This window comes from Cupressus sempervirens, chromosome 5 (genome assembly GCF_028749045.1).
Source record: "Cupressus sempervirens isolate cs-2001-9-10 chromosome 5, ASM2874904v1, whole genome shotgun sequence".
Lineage (NCBI taxonomy): Eukaryota > Viridiplantae > Streptophyta > Pinopsida > Cupressales > Cupressaceae > Cupressus > Cupressus sempervirens.
In genome coordinates, this window is record NC_143122.1 from 962,324,283 (window position 1) to 962,344,605 (window position 20,323).

At 36.0% G+C, this 20,323-nt stretch overlaps 1 protein-coding gene and 1 pseudogene across 1 annotated transcript in view; both read right to left on the reverse strand.

The window, feature by feature from the left end:
- Nucleotides 1-1,724: 1,724 nt before the first annotated feature.
- LOC149559157 (uncharacterized) lies at nucleotides 1,725-2,629 on the reverse strand (annotated as a pseudogene).
- Nucleotides 2,630-2,789: 160 nt separating this feature from the next.
- The window catches only part of LOC149559158 (pectate lyase 1-like), a gene marked incomplete at its 5' end in the record, with an annotated part of 38,286 nt that continues 20,752 nt past the window's right edge, over nucleotides 2,790-20,323 (reverse strand). Inside the window, one exon of the mRNA XM_089831273.1 lies at nucleotides 2,790-2,936. Within this exon, the coding sequence (XP_089687399.1) occupies nucleotides 2,790-2,936 (147 nt within the window). The remainder of the gene's footprint in view (nucleotides 2,937-20,323) is intronic.

Sequence of the window (20,323 nt, forward strand, 5' to 3'; positions counted from 1 at the left end):
TTGACTTCTTGTTCACTCAAAACTGAAAAATTTAAAGAGATGCAATCTGGAAGGGCTTCTGAAATCTTACCATCATTTGCATGTAGTTCTTTTTTTAACTTCTGCAACAACTTTGTTTTCTCTTCCACCTCTTTCAATAGGTGATATCTTGCACATATACTTCTCCATAACAACACGGTTGCATGATCTTCTTTGATACTCAGGTTCATCCTTACTCTATTACTGATGTTTTCTCTCCAAGCTTCAAACATGTCGTACAATACAGAATTAGTAGTGTGATGAAGCTCTATAAGGGAAGGATCTAGTCTCCCTCTTTTCACCAATTTAATAGGCACGGCCCTTTTTAATCAACAGAGTCACCAATCTCTGCAAGTTAGAGATAATAAAATTTGAAAATGTAGACATTGGACCTCTTACTCAAAATTGTGAGAACTAGAATGGAGTCATCAATCTCTAGATAGAAGAGATATCTATAACCACTAAGGAAGCAAACATCAGCACAAATTTTCTCCTCTATTTTTCTTCAGTAAAAACTTCTTACCATCAAATTTGAATTAATTCTTTCTTCAACTGGTTGGGACTGGAAGCCTGATTCCTCTTAAATTCTTCAAACTTTGATATGGAAGAGGGTTCTTTAAAATATAGAGTTGCCAATCTCTAGCAAAGATAACAATAATAAGACTAAGAAAATAATCTCCAACACTGATCTTCTTTTCTGTTTCCCCAGTAGAGTCACAAAAAATCTATGGGTAAATAGATTGTTCTTCTTCCAATTCTCCTTTTAATTCGCCCAATTTGTAATGAAGAACAACATTACACAACAATTGGGAAACTATTTCTAAGAATAACTAGTTTCCCTCTGAATTAAGGTATAGCTCCCTATGTGAATAATGTTTCTCTCCTAAACTAACACAGGGTATGCTCTTAACCTGAGAGCAAAAGAGGCAAACTAAATTAAGCCTAAACAGGACTTAATCCAGGCAAGAAAAACTTTATAATCTATAAACCAAGCAATAGAATTCACAATTCTTATGAATCCATATACTTAGCATTTAATTAACCTACATCAAACACTAAAAAATAAATAAATGAGATGATTAAAGAATTCTAATGAATCTTTCTCTGAATACCCCAAAGCATTTCTTACTGTGGTCAATTCATATCCTCATGACAAAAGAATAAAAAACCTTTTCTCTCCTTCTGTAATTCAGAAAAAGAAAGACACATAGAAGCAATGACTAATTAAATGGAACAAAAAACCATTGACATAAAATCCTCTTTATTGGCTCTGCAATATTAAGTTTGATACATTAACAATTCTTTCCCCCTCCTATTCTAGCTCTCTGACTGTATCTAGAAAAGGCTGAACCCCCCTTGGCGATTGGAAAAACTTTTACATAAATAATCCCCTTCACAAACCTTTCATTTCTCCACAGTGTCCTTTTGGTTCTATAACTAAATCTTGGGAAGGTGATTAGTTTCTTCTTTTCCTTGACATTTGGTTTTCCCATCTTTTCACTTCCCTATGTACTGGTCGAACTCCTTTATTTCTTCCTTAATTCATGATTTATATTTTAGTTTTCTAACAAGAGGAATTATATATTAAATCATCAGTATCCAAAAACACACACACACAATCCACAAGGGTTTTGCCATTTTATATTATTATATATTAACAGAAAATGTATATACTGCAACTAGAATTCCTTGCTAATGATGTCCTAGACTCATTTTATCAGTATTTGTGGAGGACAAGATGGATTCCAACAGACATAACTTGGGGGGTAGGTAATGTCCATTATGCATAGTGTGGTGTTCTAACCTTCCAATTTTGTTCCATCTTTCTACCTTACACTGTTGATCCTCTTTCTCAGCTTCTCTCTTTGTTCATGGATCTGCCAAAGACCATGTCCTAATACAACACCAGAGTAGATTTTATGTGTGAACATGGGAGCAAGAAGGTTGTCTTTCTGAAACCACTCAAACCCCAAGTAGAGTGCAAGAGGAGACTCCAACAAAGGTGAGTAAATCTTCTTCGTTTGCCTTCTCTCGTACTAGGCTATTCTGCAAAGCACTTTTTCATATCTTCACATGCTCCAGTACTAGGAGGAACTTGAGCCCCAACATAAGTGGGATCTCATGGAGAAGCAACCAGAAAATACAATGACCTAGTGAGGGCAACAGTTAGCATAGCTACAAATGCTTGTGCAAATGGAACAAAAAAGGAGAGTATGCTAGTCAATGCTACAATCCCATAAGTATCCTTACTGTTCCATGTATCACTCAAGAACACATGTGCAAGTCCACCCTGCACTGCATTGCGGTAAAATAACTCCTCCCCGATGGAGCTTTCTATTACAATGAGCATAAACTGCCACGACAACATTCCAATGAAAAAATTCACAAATTACTCATCTTCAATATCTCTAATAACCCAGGCATAAGGAGAAAATTTCACAACTTCATCATCCATTATGAAGAGAAGACACATCATTGGTGGAACTGCATAACCAAATCCATTTAGTACAACATCCATGCATAGACCTAATCCTCCAAGATCATCAATTCTAGTGAAAGAGCATATTGGTTTTCCTGCAAGTGCCATGACACCATAGAGACCCTTAGACATTTCAATATCTATATTCAATCATCCACATTACTTGATTGAAGAATCTTAACACATTAGGAAACAACCACTAATTGGGATTCAACATTGATAGAGGATGATACTATTGAAAATATTGTTGGAAAGTCTATGATGACTACTACCCCAGATGACTTGGAGAGTTCTATCCATGGTGTAAAGGCTTTGGCCTTGATTGAGCATAACCTGGCACCATTCCATGATGGGAACCCATATAACCACCTTTAGAAGTCCCATCTGCAGAGTTAGCAACACCTGCATCCACATTTCCAGTGAAACTAGCTTGATGACCCTACCAATATGTTTGGCATAAATTCAGACTTCTACATCTCCACTAGTAGGATTTCATGAATGGATTACATGACATTTCATTTAGCATCCATAGGCTCATGTCATGATAATCAAAGAGAAACTAGATGTGGAATTGAATCCACATATTGACCAACAAGAAAGGCTCGACATTGCATTATATCTATCACCAAATTTATCCTCTTGCAACTTCATTATATCTTTATTATTGATGCTCATAATGTCAATTATAATGAACCACTAATTTCCATTTCAAAATATGGTCTTTCCATTAAACAATTTGTGGCCATGCCTTATCTAGCTACGAAACCCTTTCACTTTGAAATCTACCTTTAGGACATTCTTTCCATTTTGCCAAATGGTTAGAAAAGTAAGTCTTACTTCTACCGCTAGGTACTCATCACGTGAAGTTCATTCCATGATCTTCATTTCGGCCTTGTAAACATTCCAACATCTTTCAAACTGGTATGTGTCTTGTGCTAATGAGCATGTATCAGGTTCATGGAACTTCCTACATCTTTCTCTGTGGCTTCCATGTCTTCACTGACCATGACTGTATCTCTTTAAACAAGAGCATAAGACTAAACATAGCTCCATTATTCAAATATTTATATCCCATTTCATTATTGAGATCCTCCTTTATATTTGGCATTCTACACAACAGTTTGTGTGCATGGTTCAAAAAGAATCTACGTAACATCATAAGGATTGGTTGTGATATTAAGAGCAAACTCAATTTATCTTTTAAAAGAGGGCCTCCTTGAATCACTACTTCTACACAAACCTCTACACTGATGATCTCATTATCTGAATCAACAACTCGTGCTCATGATGTTGGGCTTGGAGGATGATCTTTGAAATTGTAAGTCAGAATTTGAACTTTAAATTTTATTTTGAATGAAGTGCCATGATACTTGAATTATATCTCAACCTTTGATCACTTGAACTTGACCTTCTAAACTTTATAGGTCAAGGTTCAAGTTCAGTACATTCTCTAAATTCCTCCTTACAATTCAAATTCTACAACATCATAATCAGAAAAATAGACCAACCGAAGATTTACAAGATGGGGCTGATTCGGAAGTTTTAAAATGTTGTACTGAAAGAGCACCTACAGATAGCTGACAACCAAGATGAAGATGAAAAGGAGTTCAAGTTTGACATGAAAATAATGAAGATGATCAAGATAAGAGGATTGTGTCTCAAGTTGACATTTATCAAGGGTGGTGACAAATGTTTGGTATCAAGACATTGTTTATTATTTTATGTAGGACCAATGCCCTAGTTGGATGAATAACTCACAACATAGGGTAGTTAAAATGAAGTGTGAATCCTAGATCCTATGTGAAAAAAAATTGTACAAGAGAAAATATGAAGGGATTTATCCAAAATGTTTAGGCCATGAGGAAGAAAAGGAAGTCTTGGAGCACTTTCATGACAAGTATGGTATAGGACATGGTTCAGCAAAAGCAACAAATCACATGTGTTAGGATAAACCATGGACAGAAATAAAAAACTACATGCAAATATAACCAATAACAGAAAATAATAGAACACACAGAAATGAACACAAGGCACCAAGATTTAACATGGTTCACCCAATCCCTGGGCTACGTCCACCAAATAGCAAGTCTGATCTTATTACAATCCAGTGATTACAACCTGATTACAATCCGTAATCCCTTACAGCTCAATAGTGCTGCAAGAACCAATTTCGTATCACCATACACATAAAAAATACCCAACCCTAAGCCCTTTTTATACAAGTATTAAACCACTTTAGGGTTATAACATGTCGGCCATATGTCGGCCATAATATGTCAGCTACCATGTACAATACTTCCCTAATCAGTCACCACAATCTAACAATCTCCCACTTGGGGACTGATCAGGCTCCACACTAAACAACAATCTCCCACTTGGAGACTGATCCTATAGCAATACAACTACCGCATGGGGCTCCCACTGGATCAAACCACCCTGGAATCTGCTGTTCTTTTATTCACATTTAGTCTAAAAGACCAACTGAAGCTGAAGAGGAGTTCAGCTTCTCCCTTGTTACAACCTTTGTCAACATGTTTGCTGGATTTTCATTGGTATGTATCTTCTTTAGCTTTAACTATCCATCCTCCAAAACTGACCGAATGAAATGGTACCGCAATTGTATGTGTTTGGTCTTAGAATGCAAAGCTGAATTCTTAGCAAGATGAATGACACTCTAACTATCTATGAACAAATAATTATCCTTCTGAGGATGTCCCAATTCTTCCAAGAAGAACTGAAGCCATATCATCTCTTTGGCTGCCTCTGTAGTAGCAACATACTCTGCCTCTGTAGTGGAGAGAGCATTAATCTTCTGTAGCCTAGAAACCCAGCTCAAGGTTGCCCCACCAACAGTAAAGACAAAACCTGTAGTACTCTGCCTGGTATCAATATCCCCAGCCAAATCTGAGTCAACATAGCCCTCTAAATCAGTAGTAGAGCCCCCAAAGTGTAAACACTTATTGGATGTTCCTCTCAAATATCTGAGAATCCACTTGACAACATTCCAATGCTCAAATCCTGGATGACTCATATACCTGCTAATGACTCCCATTGCATGTGCAATATCTGGCCTAGTGCATACCATAGCATACATCAAACTTCCTACAGCAGAAGCATAGGGTACCTTGGACATCTTATCCTACTCTTCCTGTGTCTTGGGACACATCTCCTTAGTCAATTTCAAATGACCAGGTAAAGGTGTGCTAACAGCTTTAGCATTCTCGATAGAGAAATGTTGCAACACCTTCTCAACATAATCAAGTTGAGATAGTGTCAGTGTTCTATTCTTCCTATCTCTGCAAATCTTCATACCAAGGATTTGTTTTGCTGCCCCCAAATCCTTCATAGCAAATGCATGTGCTAATTGGCATTTCAGCCCCTTAATATGATCCATGTTAGACCCAGCTATAAGCATATCATCAACATATAAACATAAAATAATGTAGCTATCATCATCCAACCTCTTAAAATAAACACAGTAATCTGAATGACACCTATTATATCCATGCTCATGCATAAAACTGTCAAATTTTAGGTACCATTGCCGAGGTGCTTGCTTCAAACCATTTAAACTTTTCTTCAATTTGCACACTAAGTTCTCCTTACCTTTGACCTCAAAACCCTGTGGCTGAGCCATATATATTTCTTCATCCAAATCACCATGAAGAAAGGCAATTTTAACATCCATCTTCTCTATATGCAAATCTTTAGTAGCCACAAGACTTAAAACAGTACGAATAGAAGTCATTTTAACAACAGGAGAAAATATCTCATCAAAATCAATTCCCTTTTTCTGTGCAAATCCTTTTACAACTAACCTAGCCTTAAATCTTTTCTTACCTCCTTCCTCTTCTTTCAACCTATAAACCCATTTATTCTGTAAAGCCTTTTTACCTGCAGGCAACTTGCACAAATCCCATGTCTTATTTTTCAGCAAAGAGTCCATTTCATCTTTCATTGCAGACTCCCACTGAATCTTAGTATCCACCTACACAACTTCATCATAAATTTCAGGTTCACCAACATCAGTAATTAAAATAGAATACAAAGAGGGAGAAAACCTTTGTGGAGGTCTAATTGGCCTTGTTGACCGTCCAACATTCACTGGTGTGTGTGGTATTTGTTGTTGCAGTTGTTGCACATCATGAGGAATGGCTGGAACATCAGCTTTTGGAGTATCATCCAGCACTACATAATCATCTTCTTTCTTCTCATGTTGCTGCAACAGATCTTTGTACAACACTTTTTCATTGAATATGACATCCCGACTTCTTATAATTTTATGATTTTCAAAATCCCAAAGCCTATAGCCAAATTCATTAATGCCATATCCAACAAAGACACATTTCTTTGATTTAGCTTCTAGCTTGGTTCTATTTTCAGAATCTATATGAGCAAAAGCTTCACAACCGAAGGTCTTGAGAAAAGAATAACTCACCTTCTTACCAGTCCATGCTTCCTCTGGAATACCACAGCCCAAAGGAGTAGAGGGTCCTCTATTAATCAAATATACTACAGTATTGACAACCTCCGCCCACATGTTTAAGGGAAACCCAGCATGCAACCTCATGCTCCTTGCGTGCTCCATTATAGTCCTGTTTATGCGTTCAGCCACTCCATTTTCCTGTGGAGTCCTTGGAACAATTTTTTGTCTATGAATACCATTAGTGGAGCAATAATCTTCAAATTCATGACTGCAATACTCACCACCATTATCAGATCTGAGACATTTTAATTTCTTACTAGTCTCATTTTCAACCAAGCATTTCCATTTATTAAAAGTTTGAAATACATTAGATTTCTGTCTAAGGAAATAAAACCATACTTTTCTAGTTGCATCATCAATAAATGTAACATAATAATGAGAGCCACTAAGAGAAGATACCTGAGCCAGTCCCCATACATCTGTATGCACAAGCTCTAATTTCTCCTTTTTGTTTTCCTTCCCAGTCTTTACAAACCTCACTCTCTTTTGTTTTCCATACACACAACTTTCACAGAAATCCATATTCACACATTTTAGACCTGGTAAAACTTTCCTTGAATGAAGTACTTTCATACCTTTCTTACTCATGTGCCCAATTCTATTGTGCCACAACGCTGTATCAGAATCTACAGCAGCTATTTGTTCTCCCTGCTCAACTATAGTAATTGTTCCTGAATATTCATTTTTCTCTGAAATAATCAAAGTAGAAGGAACAATATGACCTGTACAAATATATAAGGTGCCTACTTTCACACCTTTTTCTAGTACAAGGGAACCTTTTGAAACCTTCCAAATTTTATCATTAAAAGTAACTACACAACCCTCATCACCGAGTTGCCCTACTGAAATTAAATTCCTACTCAGCTTTGGAACATGTCTTACCTCATGTAGTAGCCAATGATTCCCATTCTGCAACTTAATCTTAATTTTTCCCTTTCCAACAATCTGACAGGGTTCATTATCCCCCAAATAAACAAGCCCAAAATCCCCTTGGACATAATCAATGAAATAACCTCTATGAGGTGTAGCATGAAAAGAAGCACCAGAATCTAAAACCCATGAATCATCAACACTCTCTAAAGACAGAAGCAAAGCATCCTCTTCGGATTTGTTACTTACCACATTTACCTCTTTGTCTCCATCTAATTTATCTCCTTCATTTTTCTTTCGAGTCCAGCAATCTTTCTTTTTGTGCCCTAGTTTCCCACAGTACCAGCAATCATTTGGTCCTCTCGATTGAGACCTCCTCCCCTTTGACTTTCCTCTTGATTTCCCATGATTTCCAGAGTTACTTCCTCTTTCAATCGTTCTGCCCCTGCTTTGTGCATTTAAAGCACTTCCTGATGTAGATCCACCTGAGGATTTTCTACGAGTTTCTTCACTTAAAATAACATCAATCACATCATCATATTTTAGGGTACTAGATCCAGGAACAAAATTACTCACCGCCATTACCAAGCCATTCCAGCTTTCAGGAAAAGAACACAAAATCAAGAGAGCCCTAATTTCTTCATCAAAATTGATACCCATAGAAGATAATTGACTAGTAATAGTATTAAACTCATTTAAATGATCTAAAACAGATCCACCTTCTGCCATTTTCATATTAAATAAACGCTTGATGAGAAATACCTTATTTGAAGCGGAGGGCTTTTCATACAGTGTCGCTAGGGTTTTCATCAAATATTCTGTCGTCTTTGCTTTTGTAATATTAAATGCCACTGATGGTGCCAAGCATAACTGAATGCTTCCGAGTGCCTTTCTGTCCAAAAGATCCCATTCAGCCTCTAACATAGTTCCCTAATTCTTGGCTTTTCCTTCCAACGGCTTCCATAAATCCTTTTGATATAAATAGTCTTCCATTTGCATCTTCCATAACTGGAAGTTCTGCCCATTAAACCTGTCAACCCTCAACTTACCCTCATCTTCCATTGCTCCCACTAAACTGTGAGACTCCCACTTAACCGTGAGACTTTCCTGCAGTGGATAATTGAAAGACAACCTTGCTCTGATACCACTTGTTAGGATAAACCACAAATAGAAATAAAAACTACATGCAAATATAACCAATAACAAAAAATAATAGAACACACAGAAATGAACACAAGACACCAAGATTTAACGTGGTTCACCCAATCCCTGGGCTACGTCCACCAAACAGCAAGTTCGATCTTATTATAATCCAGTGATTACAACCTGATTACAATCCGTAATCCCTTACAGCTCAATACCGCCGCAAGAACCAATTTCATATCACCACACACATAAAAAATACCCAACCCTAAGCCCTTTTTATACAAGTATTAAACCACTTTAGGGTTATAACATGTCGGCCATATGTCGGCCGTAATATGTCGGCTACCATGTCGGCTACTTCCCAAAAAAAAAATTCGGGGCGATGCCCCAAACCCCACTATTTATGAAGTATGTACAGTACTTTCCTGATCAGTCACCACAATCTAACAACATGATTCTAAGATTAGCTTATTTTTGGCCCTCGATATTCAAAGACACTTTCAAACATGTACACTCTTGCCATAACTGTCAAGCCAGTGCCAATAGAGAAAGGAATCTGGGGATGCCTTTACATTCTATGCATGAGATATGCCCCTTCACAAAGTGGGGGCTAGATTTCATTGGTCTAGTCAATCCACCATCATAATTGGGACATGCTTTTATTCTCATAGCTATAGATTACTGCACATGATGGACAAAAGCAAAAACATTCAAAAATTGCACCACTAAGGTGGTAATAGACTTCTTGGAAGAACACATTGTTACCAAGTTTAGAATTCCATCCACTCTTATGTGTGATAACAGGTCTACTTTTGCATTGAAGCATTCTTGACCCAGTGGGCATTTGAAAATAAAGTCATTATCAAGTTCTCTTCAAATTATTTCCTACAAGGAAATGGGTTAGCTGAATCTAAAAACAAGAACTTGATCATAATAATAATAAGATTGTTGAAGGAGAATCCTAGGGATTGGCATACACAACTCAAATACACCTTATAGACAGATCGAGTGAGAGTCAAAAATGCTTTAGGGACTTCTCCATATTTTCTTGTCTATGGACAAGAACTAGTGTTCCCACTTAATCTTAAGATTCGTATTTTGAAATTCATGAGTGGGTATGCCAAACATGCTAACAAAGTACAAATTAGATTGATGAATCTTTTAGAGATAGAAAAGAAACAGATAGCTACATTTGAGAACATGGCTAAACATCAAGCAGTTGTGAAAAGATGGTTTGACAAGAGAGCCACAATTAAATTGTTCAAGATTTTTGACCTTGTTTTACTCTAGGATAAGGTGAAAGAAAAGTTGGGCAACCATACCAAGTTACAATTCTTGTGGATAGGCCCTTATCAGATCATGTAAATTCTTGAAGAAAACACTTTTAGGCTCAGTTCCTTATAGGGGGAATTTCTTCCCTTGCTTGTAAATGAGCAGTTTCTGAAGCATTATTTTGAAGCCTAAAAGACACAAAACAAAACGAAATTAGTTAGATTTTATTTCTACATTTAGCTTAAATTTTAATTTCTGCAAGTGTATTTGCTTTCATGTTGCATCTTTGCTCTTAGTCATTTGTTTCCTTTCAAAGTTGTGTCAATCCTGGGGGTAAGGTGTACTTGAGATTTTCTCTTAAGATTTTACTAACCACTCTTTGGTTCTAATTTTAGGAAGAGATATTTCTTTGTCAAAACATCTAGATGATTGTGTGTCTTATACCAACCAAGCAATGGATATTCCTTGCAAAAATAAGGGATTTTCAGTCTAGAAACAAGAAATCTAGATCAACAAGTTCTCAACACTTTGCAAATTTAAAATTTGATTTGTTTATGGTGTTGTTAAATTGAAGTCAAAGATGATGAAAGTGATCCAAACTCCAAATGGTTCAAATAGGAGGGGTCTTTTCGAAAGGTTTCTAAGATATTGTTTGGCAAGAGAGTTCCTAAAATGTTCTAAAAGAGAAATGCACAGGATGTTTGCAAGAGATCGAATCCAAGAATGACACTAATGTCTTGACTACATAGTCTAAGCATAGTCAACATATAGAAGAGTAAAAAAGAAAAAGAAAGAGAAAGAAATTAAAAAGAAAAATATGGTGTTAAGACTAAAGGATTCTAAAGATCTGAAAAGGCAAAAGATACGTTTTCAAAACAAAGTATCTTGTATCCAAAATATTGCTTCATCAAAAGTAACATTCTAAATGACATGGAGCGATTATTCAAATTTTCCAAAGAGCTAAAAGAGTGTGACACCCTATCAAGAGCCCTCAAACTGATTCTCTCATCTAGTCAAGCAAATGATCGATGAATAGCCTTTGTGGAAATTCTGAATGAATGAGCTAGGAGGAGTGGAAGATTGTTTCTGGGTTGTTAGAAAACTTTGACAAACTACATCCTGAGATATCAAAGGGAATGAATATACAAATCACACACTCAGCTTCAAGGTTTCAAATTCTAGGATTTTGATTGCAAAAGTCATCCAAAATTCACTTGAGGTGTTCAAAGTTCAGTTGGCATTTGGCACACATTGGAAGAATATTTTTTGATGAAGAAATGCCTTCGTCATTTCTTCTTTTTTTTGAAGCTATTTGCTGTGGTCCTAGAACACACACCCCATTCCTTGCTAGGAATGGGGACCCCCTACTTTTTTTGAACTCCTAAACACACACTTTGAGATTGGGAAAAAGTGTTAGAGTTAGGAATTATTAAAAAAATAAAAATAAAAAATAAAAACACAAAAAAAAATTTAAAAAAATTGAAAATTTGGAAAAATTGAAAAAGACAAAAAAATTGAAAAACTGAAAAAATATTAAAAAATAATAATAAAAAACAATTTAAAAAATAATTCAAAAAATTAAGATAAAATAATTGTTGTGCATGCGTATGCAAGTGCATGCCGTGCATTTATGCACCCACTCAAGGCCACACATCCGGGGGGATTATAAAACCCCCTTACCCCCCCTCTCCCCACTCATACTTCAATGTTTCTTTTTTATGGACTAATTTTGGGGAGCTTTTGGCACACGCAAGGTGAGTCTTTTTTTGGCACCCCGCACTTTGAACCAGCATTGTTTGCCCATGCAATACCCCAAAAAACCATTCACTTTGACACAGTGTATGCACTCAATTTTTCAGTGCCTTGCGCCTGCATATCCTCCGGTCTATGCGCTTTTGGCACTACCATGCTGTGTAACATGTGGGCGTTGTGCTCCTTGTTGGTACCTCCAAGCCGCGCAAATGTTGTAATCTATGCACCTTTGGTGCCACATGCCACAAGCCGAGTGCCTTTTAGCCCCACATTGTGGGTCACACACCCCTTGGCACTGCACACCATAGGCCATGCACTGCTGCCTGCACGCCTTGGCGTTGCGTTCCATAGGTCACTCGTGTGCACCCTTTGGCTAGCACATGCCCACTTCCAACATGGTGCTTCCTACACCCACGCTTCGCACCTATGGCACCTCATACCCATTGCATGTGTGCTCTCCTCCATACGTGCTCTTGCCCCACACACACTATTTTCTAAAATGATAAAATGAAAAACTATTAAATATTAAAAAATAATAAAAAATATAAAAGATATAATAATAGTAATAATAATAATAATAATAATAAATAAAATGCCCAAATTGGACATTTCATTTTTGTTTATTTAAAATTCAAAGCTTTTACATTCTATTTCTAATTTTGTCATTGACCTAACAAGCATTTTTTTTTTATGACGTGCAGGTGATCAAATGGCATCCACATCTAGAGTAGGACCGAAGACCATAGTTTTCAAATTTCAAGGCATTCCCTCGAAGTCAAGATTTCATGATGACCATGCAGAAATTAGGGATACTGATTTAGGACACATAGATCTAGGAGAATTCCTTAAAATTTGTAACAAACCAATTGAAAGATCTGTATTAGTATCCTCATTGAGCCATTCTATGTTGGTGAACACAATGTCACATCCCATGTTAGTACAATCATCAAAATTAATTATGGCCTCGGCACAACACTTTATATCTAAGGAAAGAGTGGTCAAGAGGGTCACTAGAAAGGTCGTGTTGGATCTACAACCTGATAACATTGAGAGGATCTTCCGTCTTCCAAGAGTAGACCAGTTCACTAGGCTTTCATATGAAATAGCTGAAAGATGGTATAAGGAGCACCAACAGGAGGCAATTGACATCATACAATCTTCTTACCTCATTGAGAAGCCTCCTTAGGGAAGGATAATAGGCAAAGTTGACATCACTCAGGGATACATGAAGGAGGACATTGAATACTTTATCATTCTTTTAAGTAGAGTCATGGGTCTACCCGCAGCAAGCCACCTGAACACCTTCATGGTCAACTTCATTGAGACCATTAGAGTAGTGAAGATACTACTGGACTAGGCCACCACACTAAGTGAAAACTTGTGTGAGAAATTGAGGATGGTAAAGGAAAAGAAGAAGTTTTACATGACTTCTTACATGATATACGTAATTGCAGTGAGGGCAACAAACTACCCTAATTTGTACAATAGGGGTAGTATGTAGGATCCTAGTGCCTAGTCATACATAGTCTACCCTTAGCTAGTGAAGAAGAAGCTCTCGACATAGAGGAAGGAGTACAAAATCATCAATGATACATTCATCTTTACAATCATTCAATTCATTGAGGGGGATTATGGAAAGAGGTTATCCGATGAAGCCAAAGCACAAATTATAGTTCTCAAAGCCTACTTCATCTAGTTAAAGACGTTCAAATTTTTGTGGGTAGCTAGTGCCTCTATCAATCCTAAGAAGCTCCCAAGATATCCAAGTGACAAACTGGTACTATTGGAGATTTCCTGACAAATTGAGTTAGCCTATGAGAAGATAAAGAGACAATGGAACCTTGTTGGGCATTGTCATTGGTTGTAGGATCATATCAAGTGAAGTGGAAGCAAGATATTCCATCATTCAAGTGGGAGTGGGTGAATTATCCTCTTGAAGAATACAACCCTCCCTAGCCCTACTTTGAGAATGTTGGGAGAGTGGAGAGTCTGGCAGGAAAAGACTTGCATCATGAGGATGTTATTGAAGATCACTGGATGAATGCTACAAATGACTATGATGTTGGCATAAGGGATTATTGTAGGATGACTTTGTATCTAGTAGAAAAGGCTATCTAGTTGAATATACCAGAGGAGATAAGGCAAAAAGATTCTAAGGAGCAACTGGACCCCCTGTTCAACTTAGACAAGATAGGAGAAAGACCCATTAAGAATGCTAAGGTTGATAGGGAGGAGGTAGATGATATTAATCATTGGGTGAGGTATGTCATCAAAATGATGAAGGATTGGATCAAGAAACCCTTTCAACTTGATCCAATTCTTGATACAGTAATCTTCCATGCACATGCCTGCCCAGAAAGAGGTAGAGGGAAGAAGGTAACACTTCCTACCTTTGTGGCCTAGTCTCCTATTAGGCTAGAAATAGAGTACTAGCTTGATCGCCCGGTTGGATATTATCACCCTCCAAAGAAGAAGAGAAATAAAAAAAGAAAGAGGATCTCCCCTTAGAGGATTTAGATAGAATAGGCTAAAGAATAGGTGCCTCCCCAATAGCAAGAATAGAGTGCACAAGCATTTGAAGACACTAGAGCTACTAAAGTTGAGGGTGAACCTAAATTGCCTACCATTGTACTTAGCCAACCAAAAGAGGGAAAGATTCCATAGGCCTCCATTCCTCCTATGCAAGAAGAACAAACTTCTCCTTCTACCTCCAAGAAACAAAAGAAGAGGATTAAGATCTGGATGAAAAAGAGGCAAAGGATAAAAAGAAGATTGGTGCCTTCCCCATCTATTCCTAAAAGAATTCTAGAGGGAGATAGAGAGGAAGAAGAAGAAGAATCAGAAGAGGAGGAGGAACAAGTGCCCCTACCAGGAGGAACTCAACTAGTAAGAGCCACAAAATTACAAAGGAGAAAGAGTGCCATGGGTACCTCAACATCCACCCAAGAAGAACCCTTAGAACTCTCTTCCTTATAAGATGAAGTATAGTAGTGTGTGGATGAGAAAAGTGAAGAAGGCGATGACATTTTTTCAATGTTACATTTTGATTTTATGCCCATGGGTACATAGTTGATTAGGGATAAGATTAGGGACACCCCTACAAGTGAACCTCAATAGGAAGATTGGACGCAAATGTTGCCAGATACACAGGGTCTTGATCTTACTCCTCCATCTCCACCATGAGTTACACTGGTAGAATAAGGCTCAGTAACTCCTCCACCTCAAAGTTCGAAAGAAGAGTAGGTTTAGAAGGAACCATCATAGGAGGAGAGATGAGAATAGATGGAAACTAATAAATTATCAAATGAGAGAGAATGGTGGAATATTCTTAGTCACCTTCCCAAGACACTAATATTTAGGCTACATGGTCTACTGAGACTGAGCCTACAAAAGAGGAGCCCTCCCAACAGAAGACAACTCTGACCAAGAGCGATGAAGGGAAGGAAGTTGTAGAACATACCCCTTTGTCATCAAGAGATACGTCCTCAATAGTACACACCCCTAGGTGGGTCTAGAAGGAAATAATGATGAGTACTAAGCCTATTTTTCGTGCTTTATAAGAAGATGTTTGTGACATTGCATAAACCTAAGTCTCCATCACATAAGGTAATGCCATTGGCATTTGTCACTAGTACACGGAGCCAAGAATTGTTTACACAAGTGGCTATCCCTCTAGAAGAAATAGATGTGGAAGGTCTTGGTCTTGAGGATTATGAATTGAAAGATGTTATGTTGGGGAAGCCTATAGGAGATTCAACCTATTTGATAATGACCATGGGGATCAAAGAGGTCCTCAAGAACATGGAGTAGATGACGCTGAACTCCAAACACTTTGAAGGTAGGTTGAGATCCTAAAAGGATATCTAGCCGAAGTAGTTGGTCCTCTGGATCCTGAATGCCCCAAGCAGAATTTGAGTACTATTCTCAGAGAAGGGTGAGCGGTGCACATTGATCCATTTTTGAAAGCTTGTCAACAATGGCAAGAAATTTTTGAGGAGAAAGGTATCTTGATCATCATAGAGAATTTGAAGTTATTGCATGCTATGTAGGGGAATGTGAATAAAATTGTAGCAATTTTGAAGTAGCACTTTAGTGTTATGGATGAAGTATGATCCTGGAGTAAGGATTTGCAAACTCTACAAGCCATAAAGGGCCAAAGATACTAGGTTTTGATTGATGTATATACCACAGAAGGATTAGATATGATTGATGACTAGATAGAAAAGATAGTGGATAACAATAAAGTAATGGGAACATTACATGAGGAGATTCATCAGCTCAAGGACCAAGCTCGTAAACAAATTTTGGAAGTAGAGAGACACTATAGTGATGCATGCTTGAATATTTTTGAAGATGAGGAACAAGAAAATTTTTTACCTACAAAGACATTAATGGAGAATTTTAGGAAGATTTTGTGTAGGTTTCTGATGATGAGGACTTCGGACAAGCCTTTAGGATAGAAGAAGCCCTATTAGAATTGGATACCAAAGACATGGATTTTGTAGATTCCCAAATTGAGGTAGACAATTATAGACAAAAATTTAAGGATAAATATGAGGTTTTAGATCTACTAGATGCAACTAAAAATACTAAGATGATAGAGAAATTCAAGGGCAAACATCCAAACATAGCTTTGGGATGAAGAAAGAAAAAACCCAGATGCCAGAATTTCAATTTTGACACTTGGTAAAATTTTGAGATTTTGACACTGTCGAGGTCTATAGCTCTGTAGGTGTATAGGTACGTAGGTCTATAGTTCCAAAATTTAGAGGTGCACCGATAGTTAATTTCTTGTTCCAAAAGTAGTGTTTTCCATGCATCGAAAACTCATTCTGATGGTAGTTTAACATCGACACATGCCTAGTAAAGGACTAGCTTTTATTTTTGGCATACTTCAAATGAAGGCTTTCCTCCTCATTCCTCTCTCATATTTTCTTTTTTTCAACAATTTAGAAGGCTCATGCATCCAATTAATTAATAAAATATGGATTGAGTCCTACTAAGCACTAGTTAGATTGTTAGATTGTATATGTTTAGTTTGTTTTATTGTTTAAAAGCATTTTATGGCATGAAGAATATCTCTCTCTCAACACAAATTGAGGAGATGATTTCTTATAAATACCCCATTGTAATATGTAACAAAGGCTGTCATTATTATGCAATAAAATTATGTTTTTGGTGCTTGCATTTGGAGTGTAGTGATCTTTCCTGAATGTGTCATTGTTTTGTGAATTTTGTTCATGAGAATGTGATTCAGCCACAGGTTTATTATGTTGTTTCTAGTTGTGTGATCTTTTAGTTCTAATGTTTTCTATAGATTTATGAATTCCACTGACGTATTGAGCTCGAGAAGAAATCACCAAATTGTGTGTGCATAACTCTTTGTCTCGCATGAGTGGACTTTCCTTGGCCTTATAACTTGATGAAGAGTGAAATAGCATTTGGTTATTGAAATTTCCTATCAATGATTGCATCAATGGAATCTAGGAAGCATTGCTCCTATTTTCATTGGTTACCCACTGATTTCTTTGAAGGCTTAACTCACAGTGTGTTGTTTTCTATAGTTTATGTTCATTAGGATTTCAGTTTCACATTATTTTCTTTCAAGTTTTTCTATTTTCTTTGCTAACCCCTTGTTAGAATAGGAGCTCATATTAGTTGCATTGTTAGATTGCATTCATAAAAAACATAAAATACAAAAATATAGTTCCGTGTGTGCTATTTTTGAAATAGTGTACAGATTCTACATTCCATCCGAAATCAAAACAAACTAGCAAAGGCCACGTTGTGAACATTCACATTTATCTTCAACTGGGTGGGTTCCAGTAGGTCGCAAGATCACTTGAAATCTTGGAGTTGATTTTACAAAATCAAATTTTCAAGAGAGGAATTTGCAAGATTCCTGCCATTTAGCATCGTGTAAAATGATAGCTCAAAAATAAGTCATCCAATTAATTGTGTACAACATACTGTATATACAATGTATTTAAATTCTACTATAGATAACATGAGACATTCTCATTTCTTATTTTTTAAGGAAACAAGACAATCACTTAAGATAAATGCAACATTAGTAGTAAGTTTTTTTTTCATAGATAGACATACCGCAATCAACATCGGTAAAACCAACTAAAGATAAATTATTATTAAAAGGATAGTACAAACCATATTCTAGAGTTCCTTTAATATATCTAACTATCATTTTAACAACATTTAAATGTGACTATCTAAGGGAATCTTGAAATAATGTAACCAAACAAACTACTTGCATGTGGTTGGGTCTTGAAACCATGAGATAAAGGAGACTTCCAATCATGGATCTATATTTAGATTGGTTTAAAATAGGTGAATTGCCAAATTTAACCTGTTTACATCCATTTTCCATTGTAGCACTAATCGGATTACAATAATCCATCTAAATTTTCTTAGAAATTTCCTAGGAAAGCATGATCTCAAGGAGAAATAAGCCATTTTCAAGTTGTGCAACTTCTACACCAAGAGAAATTTAATTCACACAGTAAGCACATTTCAAACTCATATTTTATTATAGCTAATTTTTTTAAAGGTACTAAATCATTAATTTGACCATAATGATATAATCAACATATATTTAATATTTTTTAATATCATATCCTATAGTCTTTCTATAAATTATTAATCATGCAAGTCTCCATCTAAGAGAAGTAAACTTAGTCGACACTTATGGAGAGAAAACTCCCCAATATTAAATGCAGAGATCAACTAAGTAAAGTTTGCAAGATAAATCTCAATCATTTGTGAAAATCTTCAAATGTTTTTTGAGGTAGTGATTTTTAAAAAATAACATCTATACTTGAGCTTTTGAAGGTACAATGTCAAGCTTAAAATCATTTTCTAGAACTTTACCTTCTAACAAATGAAAATTTATTTTACTATCTACCTTGAGAAAGTGCATGGTTCTAAGCCTCATATCACTAAAGAGTTCTTCAAGAATTGGTTAGGGCAGAAAGTTTCTTTGCATGGGGTTACTATGTCTCTATCCAAATAGTTCATAGTTGAAATAATTGAGCTTCCAGTTGGGGGAATTACATTTAGAAAATAGATTAAAATTTTGAATGTTGCCCTTAAGAAACTCCTGAAAAACCCCTAAAGAAGAAAGAAATTGGAAAAGAAGGGTGGTTTTTGTATATGTGAAAATGCGGCCTCTGCTAACATACACACTTCAACATAGTCATTGTATGTGGATTCATCCCGAAATGAACATTGGATTGTTCATCCAAAAATCAGCTTGCAAAGCGACCTGTTGCCTTCTATCTAGAGGGAATTGCTTGTCAGATATCCTCAGATTCGAGGTTTTAAAGCAACCAGACCCTGTAGGAATGAAGGATTTGAAAGAAAATGTGACTAATCTATATGAGAATACAGATTAATCTAGAATGGAGTATGCATGTTTAATCTAAGAACATGTAAAAGAAATTATACTAAATGTATGCATATTAAATCTTTATGAGAATTAAACTAGAAAATGAATATGAAAGTAGGGAGCTCAAATGAATGCACAATCCAATAGCAATTGGATGCAAATTTTCATTCAACCTCTTCCAAAATGAAGAGATGAGGGTCTCTTAAATAGACTTTCCTAGAATCCATCAACAATTGAGATTGATTTCAATCAACAGTTAGAATTAAAGGTGAAGTTCAGTCATAAAGGAAGATTCCCAAATTAAAGGGAGTTAACTGATTTAATTTGAGTAAAATAAGGAGTTAATTGATTCAATTTAAGTAGAAATAGGAGTTAACTGATTTAACTCATTTTTGATCAATACTAAACTAGAAATTTCCTTTTTTCGAACTGAAGAGAGATTTTGGTGAAATATTTAATTTAATAAAATGAGATATGCTCTCATAATTACCTTTTCTATTTAATTAAATAATCCTTTAATTAATTAGAGACACTTCTTATTTAATTAAATAACTTCATTTAATTAATTAGGAATGGCTTCCCATTTAATTAAATAACTTTGTTTAATTATTTAGAAGTAAGTACTCCATTTAATTAAATAATTACATTTAATTAATCAAGATAGGCGTATTTATTAAATTAAACAAATTTAATTCCATAGTACATTAACCTTAAGATATAATTTAATTTAATTAAAGTATAAATACTTAGCAATTAAATTAAATATTAACCAATAGGTTTAATCTGACTAATATGAGTAAATACTATAGGAATTAAATAATAAGCATGATGAATGCAGATTTAGGTTTTCTGCATTTGACAATTAAGTTGAGTAGCGAGTAGCAGAATGAGAACTACC